Source organism: Tamandua tetradactyla, chromosome 11 (genome assembly GCF_023851605.1).
Source record: "Tamandua tetradactyla isolate mTamTet1 chromosome 11, mTamTet1.pri, whole genome shotgun sequence".
In the NCBI taxonomy this organism is placed as follows: domain Eukaryota; kingdom Metazoa; phylum Chordata; class Mammalia; order Pilosa; family Myrmecophagidae; genus Tamandua; species Tamandua tetradactyla.
Window position 1 is genome coordinate 25,649,142 of NC_135337.1, and position 13,030 is coordinate 25,662,171.

The 13,030-nt window shown below is 33.5% G+C and overlaps 1 protein-coding gene across 1 annotated transcript in view; it reads left to right on the forward strand.

Moving 5' to 3' along the window:
- Window positions 1–13,030, forward strand: part of DPYD (dihydropyrimidine dehydrogenase) — a 961,456-nt gene that overhangs the window by 286,015 nt on the left and 662,411 nt on the right. The window contains 1 exon segment of the mRNA XM_077120172.1: window positions 10,128–10,324. Coding sequence (XP_076976287.1) covers window positions 10,128–10,324 — 197 coding nt within the window.

Genomic DNA, 13,030 nt, shown 5'->3' on the forward strand with positions numbered 1-13,030 from the left:
AGGCTGTCAGGCTATTATCTGGTATTTGAATAAAAGTGTGCTTTTTGAACCAAATATTTTTAAGTCTGAGGTATGCCAGAAAAACTGATTTTTTAATACTTAAGTTTCTTCTGCACAACTTTTTCAGTCTAGGTTTCAATTATGATGGGTTCAGTTTTGATCTGTCCTTCCACTAAAGTTTAGGGCATTTTCTTTAGAAGTTGGGTGGTGTTCTAGTTTGCTAGCTGCTGGAATGCAACACACCAGAGATGGATTGGCTTTTAATAAAAGGGGATTTATTTTGTTGGTTCTTCAGAGGAAAGGCAGCTAACTTTCCACTGAGGTTCTTTCTTACGTGGAAGGCACAAAATGGTCTCTGCTGGTCTTCTCTCCAGGCCCCTGGGTTCCAACAACTTTCCCCGGGGTGACTTCTTTTTGCATCTCCAAAGGCCTGGGCTGAGCTGCTAGTGCTGAGATGAGGAATGCCGAGCTGCTTAGCTGTGCTACGTTGCGATCTCCCATTTAAGCACCAGCCAATTAAGTCAAACGTCACTCATTGCAGCAGACACGCTTCCTAGCTGACTGCAGATGTAATTGGCAACAGATGAGGTTCACGTACTGTTGGCTTATGTCCGCAGCAACAAGACTAGGTATGCTCACCTGGCCAAGTTGACAACTGAATCTAACTAACACATGTCCACCCCTTGTCAACTTGGCAACTTCAAGCATCACCTTAAACAGATGTAAAAAATTCTCTTGCTGTGGACCGGTGAATCTCAAAACAAGTCCGGTGCCAATAAGCAAAGGAGGATATTCACAGGATAGATTTTCATTTCCATAGGGAGAAACTGGAAGAAACACAGATGTAAAACCTGCAGGGCAAGTGCCATGGGATTTCAAAGTCTGAAAGTCATTCATCCTTCGGCCATAGAAAGTGGCAGTCCCACCCCTTCCAAGGGCCTATGCAGTGGCCGGCCTCTTTCCAGATCAACCTCGGGGAACATCGAGGAGACCACCTCTGGGCTCCACTCTCTCCAGGCATCAGGGCCACCCCTGGGCTCTCTGCCATTTCTGGGGCACACGCTCAACCCCTCCACATGGTGGCAGCCAGGCTCTCCCAGTGCCCCAAGGAGCGTGCTACGCCTTTTCCAAGGCCCGAGGCTGCACAACTATTCCACTGCAATGAGAGGGGAGACTCATCCTCGCCCTTCAGGGTAAACTCACCCTCTCCATGCATACAGGTGGGTCCACTCTCCTGGCCGAGGTTTCTTGGCTTCAGACCCGAACTTCCATGGTTCTCACTCTGCAAACTCCAATCTCTCCCTTTTGTGTCCTCCTTTGCCAAGATTGGCAGTGGTTCCATTTACACCAACTGTCTCTTCAAACCCTCCAGAACTTCTCCATCAATCTCTTCACAGTTCCTCCAAAGTCTTCCCCTTAGCTATCCAAAACACAGTTCCAACAGATCTGGCATTTGCAAACCGCAGCAGCACCCCACTCTCCAGTACCAAATCTGTTCTAGTTTGCTAGCTGCTGGAATGCAATATACCAGAAACGGAATGGCTTTTAAAAAGGGGAATTTAATGAGTTGCTAGTTTGCAGTTCTAAGTCCGAGAAAATGTCCCAATTAAAACAAGTCTATAGAAATGTCCAATCAAAGGCATCCAGGGAAAGACACCCTGGTTCAAGAAGGCCGTTGAAGTTCAGGGTTTCTCTCTCAAGTGAGATGGCACATGGCAAACACAGTCAGGGCTTCTCTCTCAACTGGAAGGGCACATGGCAAATACGGCGTCTTCTGCTAGCTTTCTCTCCTGGCTTCCTATTTCATGAAGCTCCCTGGGAGGCATCTTCCTTCTTCATCTCTAAAGGTCATTGGCTGGTGGACTCTCTGCTTCGTGGTGCGGCAGCATTCTCTGCCCTCTCTGCGTCTCTTATTCTCCAAAATGTTTCCTCTTTTATAGGACTTCAGAAACTAATCAAGACCCACTCAAATGGGTGGAGACATGTCATCCCCTAATCCAGTTTAACAACCATTCTTAACTAAATCTCATCAGTCAGGGAGATGATCTCATTACTGTTTCAAACATACAGTATTGAATAGAGATTATTCTACCTTTATGAAATGGGATTTATATTAAAACATGATTTTTCTTAGGGGGCATGCTTCCTTTCAAACCAGCACAGGTGGGTTCGGGAGTTAATATCTTAGTAGAATGGGCTTATTTTTTCTCTGTCATATCATTTCTCTCTTCACCTATAAGTTATATAATTATCTGTTCTCAAATTTAATACTTAGGAAAATGACTTGATTTATTTTTAAAAAGCTAATACCAGAGAGAGTAATAGGCCAGACTGAAATAGTGTAATGTTTTTTCTTTATTAGAGCAATTGTGGGTTTACAGAACAGTCAGTGAAAAATGAATAGAAATACTGTAATTTAACATCCCAATATAGAAGAAAATTTTTTCAGTAAAAAGTGATATCATTTATATAGAGAAATATAATAATATTAAAAAGCACTAAGTACTCTGTTGTTAAAAGCATTTAAGGATGGGCAGCAAGGGCAACTGATGTGCTAGACTGCAAGAGGAATTTTATCAATTTCAAAATTAAAAAAAAATTTCTAGAATAAAAGGAATGATTAATAACACAATAAATAATGATCCATACTGAATTTTATAAAGGAATCATTCACATTAGTTTTCCAACTGAAAGCCAAAGAGTGTATTTACTTTCCTAACAAATGATGGTGTTGCCCATCACTGTACAATTCAAATCTGTCATGTATAAATTGTCCTGGATTATTTAAACATTAACATCTTTAAAACTAGCAGGCTTCCCAGGGAAGCGTAGTTTTCTGATAAACCCAGGTGAACTGATCTTACTGAGTAAATCATTGGTGATGAGGTAAGGGAGATGCACCGGCTTTTAAAAGAGCATTGCTCCAAAGATGATGAAAATACTTGTCTAAAGAGTTCTTTCGAATTAATGGCAGTACTTCAAATTCCAGTTGGGGAACAGGGATTCCAGTGGGTAAAGACGTGCATTATATTAGAATATTGGCCTACAATGGCAGGCGGAGACAACAGTGAAAGGAGCGCGTGCTGTGAGGGCTGGGGGGGAGCCACAACTCCACGCTTGACTGAGGGAACCCAACCCGTTTTTGACACATTTGAAATAAAGTTCCCACTTTTGAGGTACCATGTTTAATTGTTGTGAAAAAAGAAAAAAAAAAAAACAAACCTGTCAGGTAGCCCAAATATGTTTCTTTTCAAAGGATGAGTGTAGTGAATATTATGTATTCTGGACTTCCTTTGATTTCTTTTACAAAAGGAAGAGAATTACAAAGAAAATTACACAGAAGGCATGTAATTTGAGGTAGCTTTCTCTTGGATACGCAAAATAGCAATCTTCTAGCATTCAGGCATTCAAAAAGCAACCAGACTGTCATTCTGCTAATTAAATTACCCAAAGAAACTGAAACCAGCAAAACGAGAACTGTATCATTTTTAAGATTTCTCTCAGACCTACCTGGTGAAAGACTATCTCTTTAGAAATCACCAGAAATGAGTTCTTGTTCTGCAGTGAAGTCAAGGTAAATACTTGTCAAAACACGAACCTCTTATGACATATGCAGAATGTAACTTTCCTTTTGTAGCCCATCCTTCTGCTCATAGGGTTGGTACTGAAACTTTTCTGAAATTACCAAGATTTTATTTGTCATGGTTTTCTTACAGTTTATTTTTGTTAATGCTTGGTTAATAAGAACAGAGTGTTTGGGAAAGAAATATAACTACCAAACCCTGATGTTTATTTTCATTATGTACCATTTTAAAGAGTAGTAGAGATTAAAATGAGGCTAGAAGATCAGAAATAATGGGATGATTATGCAAGGAAGTATTTTAAAATGCTCCTGAAGAAGAAGATTGACTCATAAGTAACTGTTTTTATTGGTATCCCTGAAGAGAAACTGTGCTTCCTTAGTGATTATTATGCATTTGATGAAGTATATCATTGGAAATCAGGAATTTTGAAATTCAGCGAAATGTTAGGCATTTCTTGCATGCTAGGCAGGCAGACTCTGCCCTGTGATTATAGAAAGAGAAGAAAACCTTTCTGAATATTTCCTCACTTATTGGAAAGATCGGATGGTAAACTGTGTTCCTAAGCGAAAAAAAAGATTATGTAAAGAAAACCGAGCAAAATGCCTAGCAGATAGTAAGTGCTCAGTTTTTGTTAACTGGAGATAATTTCAACAACAGTAAACCTAGTAGTAAGTCCCCAAGTAGCAACTTCAGAGCTAGTTCTAGGCCTTTTTCATTATTTCAGACAATATGATGCTGTTATATTATGTCTCTATAAATGTTAAATAACTATTGATGAAAAGTAAAATAATCTCAAAACAGTCCACATACATTGACATTGGTAGGGAAATGAGCAAATTATAAAGGATGCAAATATAAAATATTTGGATTTATCACAAGATCATGCTCCTCTTAATGCAGCTAACTACTTTAATTTCTCAGGTGGCAGGAGAGCAAGGTGGGATGCCAGTCTTATTGCAGTATTTCTCAAGCACTTCATGATGAGTTGTTGATTTCAAAGATTAATTTAATAAATATAACAGCCAGCTTTTTGGTCATAGATGACTAGAATATGCCAAAGGGCATTAGATGTAGGAAAGGTAAGCCCCTGCAATTGTTCTGCACTTATTCCTTTCTAATTGAAATATGATAGGTATATAATGGTTTTACTTTTGAAAATAATTTTTAAAATTTGACAATCACAGTGTTTAAGAGCTCAGACTCTGAAGTCAGGTAGTCTGGAATAAAATCCTTAGAGTTGAACCTGGACACAGTTTGCCTATCTGGGAAATAGAAATGCTAATTATATCTCTGTAATGGGGCTATTTTAAAGATTAAATTAGATAGTCCATATAGATTTAGTGTAATGCCTAACACATAGTACATGCTCAGTGAATATTGACCTTCTTATATTAATCTAAGGAAAATATTTGTAAGATACACTTTCCGTGCACCTTTAAAAGCTTGAATCACTCTCTTGTGATATTGATAAAATAATTGTTTCCTTTATTATGTTGTTTTTGGTTGTTGAATCTTCAACTTAGAAAAAATTAAATCTTAGAAAATTAATCAATGGACTGACATAGAGCTGAATGTTTTTTAAAGATCCAAATGTTTCTTACTTAAAGATCCAAATTGCCTTGGATTCAGTTTTTTGTTACATTATGAAACAATGTGGAACTGTATTTAAATAAAAATAAAATCTATTGCAAAATTGTATTTTTATAGTGTCAACAATTAGATGTAAAATAACATGTTTAATTTATTTGCAATTTAATTACATTAATCTAAAAATTTATCTAGTTTTAAAAATGGAATGAAAATGTGCCTCATTCCTATTTATTTGTGGGCTTTCTTAAATTTTAGTGATTTGCTTTAATTTACTAAATTTTGAGACTAGATTAACATATGCTATTTTCTCATTATTATAAATGACCTTTTTTCACTATGTATATTGGAAATCTGAGAAAAAAATTCCCAATATTCACTACTTTAAATATAATTCAGTGTTTCTTAGATATTTTAATTTACTTTTGATATTTTTAGGTTATAAATGATTCATTTCATTTCTCATAGGTTTGTAAAGTACTTAGATGCATTTGAAGTTTAACCTCCCACTTCCCCTCCCCACTGCTACACATATGTTTGTGGTTACTTTCGGGTCATTTTTCTCCCATATTTTTCAGAATCAGGTTGTATTCATGGAAGTATAATGTGTACATATGAAATTGTCCATCATGTGTATTTCAATTGAAAAAAGTTGTATATTGCTACCTTAAAGGTGTAAAGGGGTACTTATTTCTCCAACTCTTTAGGAAATTAGAAGGTGTAGCTGATATATCTCAAATTTGAAATCGATGATACAGCAATCCTACAGGTTAAAAAATTAAATAGAACCTCACATATGGTGAACATTCAGTAGTGTGCTGAAGCTACTTTGTATCAGCTCTTGAGAGGCGATTTTTAAATTTATAGGAGTTTTGTGAGCTGGTTTTTAAAAAAGCCAGTATGAAAATTAAAATTATGTATACTTACAATTAAATAAATTGTTAAAAACATGTGATGAGTACTACAAACTCATCATTTCTCAATTATTTACTTTATTTCCCATTAACTACGTTACTGATGGTATAGCTATTGTAGCTGCATGTGGAAATCTAATTTCTACAATGATGGAAATGTTCAATCATACATTAGCCACAACACATGTCACTATTAAGCTCTTGAAATATGGCTAGGGCTACTGAGGAAGAGAATTTTTAATTTTATTTAAATTTAATTTATATTTGAATAGTCATGTGGCTAGTGGCTACTATGTTGAAAAATGCATGTTTAGATAGACTCTGTGTCATGGACTTTGAACACTAGCTGAATTGAGAAGTAATATTTGCTATATTGAGTAATATAGATATTGAGTATATATTGAGTGACTCAAGGCTCAGAACCTGGGCTTGAAGAGATCAGGGTAACTGTACACATTCTAGTTTCTGTTTGTTCCATCATGCCTGTAGAAGAGTGTGCTTCCATTCATTCCTTCAGACCTCTGTTGGACACCAACACAGAGGTCAATGTTTGCATTTTGACCACTTTTCTATAGAATATGCTATGATTTTAGTTACTGGTTTGCAAACCTACTGGTTTGAATACTCTACTCAATATGAAAAAAAATAGTATTTATTTAATTCCTAAGTGATATTAGCTGTAGTTCTCTGTGATCATATCAAATGTATTTTTTTAATATGTACTTGTGAAAGCTGTGTGACAGACTTTATGAAAGGCTTGCATTGGGAAAATATTAGGAATAGATTTCAATTACATTTTTGTGAATGATTTCATAATATGATTTATAGATTTAGAATTCATAGGTTCTAAATTCTTGTTCAGATCATAACATTTAGGGAAGTGATAAAAATACTAATGTGCATTATACTATAATCATTAAGTTGCATGCTGTATCTTTATTGTAACTACTAAGAGAATAGAAGAATATCCCACAGCTAGCCGAGGTGTGTGTAGAAGAGAAATAAACCATACTTTATCCATTCAAAAGAAATAATTGAGAATTTTAATATAAGTATTTGAGCAAAGGGGATTTCCCTTTTCAGTTTGCTTAGAAATAAATTAAAAGTTAAAAAATTATATATTTGTACAAAGATGGTAGAGAAAATCTGTGCCATTTCGATAACACAAGTAAGGCAGCAACATGCATCTATAATTTGTGAAAGCCTAAATTATAACTGGAAATCAGAAATGATTATATTACTAATCTAATTTTAAGTTAGTCATATATATATATATATATATATATATATATATATAGTTCCCATCCTGGAAACTGAAAGATAAATTCAAAGGTGACATCTGCTCCTTTTATTCAGTGTATGGATAGAGGAGTAAGAAAATAAAGATATATAAATAATAGGGAGAAGAAGGGGTATAGGATGTTTTGAGTGTTCTTTTTTATTATTATTTTATTGGATTAATGAAATATTCTATAATTGATTATGGTGATGAATGCACAACTATATGATGATACTTTGAACCATTGAGTATGCTTTGGATGCTTTTATGGTATGTGACTACATATCAAAAAAATTGCATTAAAAAAACAAAAAAAATAAAATAAAGATGTTGCCTGCCCTTAAAGATCTTATATTTGAGGAAAGAAACAGATTAAGAACTAAAATGTGGGAAAGTATTAGAAATAAAAATAAAGACAAAATTCTATGGGACCAATTATGAGGGCTGTTTAGCTCAGACTGAGAAATAAGGCCTTGTAATATTTGTTGTTAAGTACTGTCTTTAATTCTTAAATGAGGTTGTTTTGATGTTTCTTAAATATTTTGAATGACAGGCTTTATTAAGAGAAGTTAATACTATAAATCGGATTATTTCAAGAAAAAAGAAGTCTGTTTCCCCTATTACTCACTCCCCAAAAAACTCTGTATATCCTTTGATCTTTGTCTGGAATCCCAGAAGGACAGAAATTTACTTGCAAATAACCTAATGAGGTAATCCATTAGACATTATAAATAATTTACCCTTAATATGAATTTATTTATAGACCACTTCTATTGATAGTCAAGTTTTAATGGGAGAAGAGTATAAGAACATCATAATTTTTTCCCTCCTTTTAGTTGTGTCAGTTTCTCTTTATATATTTTGAAATTGTAATTAGGTGACTACAGATTTGCAATTGCAAAATCTTTCTGGTAGACTGACTTGTTTATTAATATGCTGTGTTCTTCTTTAACTTTAGTAATCCATTTTGCCTTAATATCTAGTGTCTCATATTGTAAACCTATACCAATTTTCTTTTAGTTAGTGTTTTCATGCTATAATTTTTTTCATCCTTTAACTTTGTATCTTTTTATGTCCTTATACTTGAGACGTCTCTTTTGCATTTCTTGCTTTCAATTGGAGTTTAATTCATTGACATTTAATATAATTATTGATATGTTCATGTTTATATTCACCATCTTACTATTTGTTTTGTGGTCCTACCTCAGTGCCTCCAAATATTTAAACTAATATTCTTTCATTTCTTTCTTTTGGATTAAAGATGTATATTTTTATTCTACTTTCTCCACACATACCCTAATTAGGTGATATTCTTTTACAATTCTTGTGGTTACTGTAGAGATACAACATACATCCCTTAACTGCTTGAAATATGATGTACATTAATATTTTCATTACTTCCTAGACCATACTAGGCTCATAGTACATTTTAGATCTAACCTCTCATGCCTGTTGTCATGCATTTTTGTTTTAATTTATATTAAACCCCACATGCCATTATCATTATTGCTTTTTCAGTGAATATTAATTTATGTTTATCTACATATTTATAATTCTCAGTGCCTTTATTACTTTTTTCATTTGTTTCCATCTGGGTTAATTTTCCTTCTTCTGAAGATCTTCCTTTTTTTTTTTTTTTTTTTAATTGCTCCCAAAAAGTCTCTCTGCAAATGTATTTATTTCACATTCACACTTGGAGGATTTTTTTTTTCTGAATAGAATTTTAGGTAAAAGATATTTTCTTTCAGTGCGCAAAAGATATTTGTCCTCTGACTGCCATCATTCCTTTTGAGAGGAAAGCTGTCAGACTTATTGTTGCTCATTGACATTATTATATCTTAATCTTTTGGTTGTTTTCAATACTTTGTTTTTCTTATTGTGGTTGTCAACAAGTTTACAGTGAAATGTCTAAGTAATTTTCTTTATATTTACCTGGCTTAAGATTTTAGAGCTTCATGAATCTGTGTCATGAGATCTTATTAGTTTGGGAAAACTCTTGACCTCTTTCTCTTAAAATATTGCTTCTGCCCATTCACTCGCTTCTCCCCTGTTAGGACTCCAATTACATATACATTAGATCTTTTTATGTTCTCCTCTATGTACTCTTCTGTATTTTTCTTCCTACTTGCCTTCCATGCTTCAAGCCGGATAGCTTCTACTGACTTATCTTCCAGTTCACAAATCCTTTTTTGCTGACTAGTCCAATATGCTGTTAAATACATTTATTTATTTTTTAATGTGAATGTATGCATTTTTATAATCTCTTCTAAATTTTTAACCAATCCCCAACTTTTGGTGAAGTTGTCACGCTTTTTATGGTTTTAAAAAAATATCATAACTTATACATATGAAATACTCCCAAGACTCAAGGGGATAATGTTTTACTGACTAACGTGGAAACATGACACATGAACGGATAAGTTGGTGAGTGGTTATTATGTAAGAGGCATACAGTGTGTGCTGTGGGAGCTCAGAGGAAAAGCACTTAACTGGATCTAGAAGAGTTAGTAGGGACGATAAATCAGGAATACTTCCTAGATGAGCCATGACCCCAGAGAGTATGGAATACTGAGAAAGTGTTAGTCAGGGATAAATCATCATCTATCTGATGCATCATCATTTTTTAAGTATGGCATATTAATCCTGATATTGTACTGCTGATTGGTACTTGAAACACCATTGGATTTGAAACATTAAAAACATGTTTTGAGGATATAAAAGTTAGTTTTAAAATTTTAACCATGGCAATTTATTTCTCCTTAGGTTTTTAAAGCAATGAATATCCCGCAAATCAGAAATCCTTCTCTGCCTCCCCCAGAAAAAATGCCTGAAGCCTATTCGGCAAAGATTGCTCTTTTTGGTGCTGGGCCTGCAAGTATAAGTTGTGCTTCCTTTTTGGCTCGATTAGGCTACTCTGACATCACTATATTTGAAAAACAAGAATATGCTGGTGGTTTAAGGTAATGCTTGCTTGTACTTTAGATATTGTTGGCTCATAATCACATAGAAATTTCAGTTTCACAGATGATATTTTAAATGTTCTTTTTCCAGATGCTCAAATTTGATTACATTATTCACTTCAACTTTCGCAACTGGCTTCATGCAATATTTCTTTTAAATTTTTTCTGCCTGGTTCTGTGATTTTAAGACACATAACAGTAAAATATTTTATGGGTAGAGAAAATACCCATATGAAAAATTGTGTCATCCTTTTGAATCTTTTTTTTAATGGAGATATATCTGAAAATCATAGAAGGTAGGGATGGAGTAAACCTAGCCGTATAGAATATTACACTATTCATTTTGTAGTCTACTTAGTTACTACTCACATGTTTTTGTTTTATAGCTCTTAAGTTTTGCATTTGATCACTGTCATGTCAGAATCTGGTGAAAATATACTTTTTTAGTGTACATTTATACAATATTTTCCCCACGAGTATCTTATTAACATTTGCTATTAACATCTATAATTATTGAAAACCAGGATTCAGTCACATAAATATTTTATTCATGTGAAGGTTCATACATTGAAATGTAATTTCATGAAATTACATGAAATGAACGTAAATCTATTTATCTTTCATGTATTAAAAACAAGCTTAGCAAATGGATATTCATTCCAAACTTAGCTTTATTTAAAATAAATGGAACTCTATCGTGCAGGCAAATTGTATTTATGATTAGAAAGAAATGCAATTTATAATAAGTAGGAAATTGATATTACTTAAAACTTTTGATGTAATAATGAGAAAAAAATTGGGTGGCAACTTAATAATATTAATTTATTGTTAATTTTCCTTTAAGTGTCATCTTGCATCAGAAAATCATGGCTTATAAAACATAACTGCTCAACTTACCTCTTGGTATAACTGAATAGAATTTAAAATTGTGTGGGTACTGACTAATACTTAAGCAATAGATTTACCATATTTAAGATTCTAAGATAATAGATTTAATCAGGTTGTGACTATTATTTGCACTTCCATTTTTTACATTTCCTGGCACTTCTAAATGTGTGTTAATAAATGTATAAATTTGAATATCGGTCAAATGATAAATACTAAGGAAAGTTATACTATCATTAATATGGAACTATTTAGCTGAATCAAGCAAAATTATCACCTATGTGGAAGATATTTTAGAGAAGATATAAAGAATAAATACCCTGATTGTCAAGAAAGAATTGTTTTTTGAATTGATGTTTCAACCAATATGAATTTTAAGACATTGTGCACATTGCAAAACTTATTTCTCAAAATTAAAATACCCAAAACATTATTTTATGGAAGATTTAGACTATCTTTTTAAATGGCATTTTACAACAGCTTTACTAACTAGGGAAAAGAAACTGTTAACAACATGTACAAGCATTGTATTTTTTCACCTATACACATCACTGACTATATGAGTACATATTAAAAGTATGAACTTAGTTATTGTGTACCTGGAAAGCTGGGAAAAATTTCTTTGCCCTTAATTGCCCTTTCACAAGAAGCCTCAAATTCAAACATTGATAGTTCTGCGTTGAAAATTTTTGAGTAGAAGATTATGGTGATTGTTGGCATCTCTAACTCATTTTTACTCAGAACAGGCATTTCTAAATCATAAAAATTGGCACTAAACTTGCATTTTTATGTTTGCCGAATTAGGAAAAATTTCCCTGGCTTCATGAACAAATGTTTTTTGTTTTCCCCCTCCTTTTTTTAAAATCCCCCAGTTTATTTTTTTTCCTTTGCCTTGGATGTTCCCATTGTCTAGGGAAAAAAATGATATGTTTAATCAGTTTCCATTTGGATTGTCCCATGGTAGAGGTATTCTGTGTCACTGCTGCAGGGATATCAAAACTGACACCAGAATTTAGCCAGAATTGCCACCACAACACTTTCCTGTTAATTTATTTTCTCACTTGCAGATGCCTCTCATTCTCTTGTGTCTTCAAAGTTGCTAAAAAAGATTAACTTATTTCTCTATTTGAAATCAATTGCTTAAAGAGATGGTGTCAAATTTTATCTTTCTTCTGCTTTGCATCCAAACAGGTTCTTTTATCCCTGGTGAATTAGTATCACAGCTACTATTTAAAAAATCACTCTAGTTGATAAAAGATATCCAGGTCTTAATCCCTATTATTTGCACACAATTGATTATTTTTGATGCATCAATAAATTCATAAAATAATCAACAGTTTTTCTTTCCTCCTACTGTGGCTTCTTTTTTTGAGATGTGAGTTTAAAAGGGTTAAAAGGCCTTGAAATCATGATAAAAATAAAGAAGGTCTTAAGTGACTGTAAATATAGAGGCACATAAGTATTTTCTGATGGTGCGTATTTTATAAAAATTAATATGTTTGGATGGTGACATTTGTGTTAGGTAGAAAAGTCAGAGCAATGATGAACTTTGCTTTAGTTTGCAGCTTTTTTCACCATTTCTCTTGCATTTCATGTTGATAATAAAGCGAAAGGGGATCTAGTTGAACTATTTTTAGCAATAGGAAATATTTTGAAAACGTGTGTAATCCAGTACAAGAAAATAAAAATGTCTGGTACCTTTGAAATAAGGACCAGAAGCAAAGCTCTATCAGAGTATGAGAACTGTTTAAGGGTGTTTTTATAGGTAAATTCCATCTACAGGAAAGAAACATGCAAATAGAAGAAAAATGATGTTTGCAT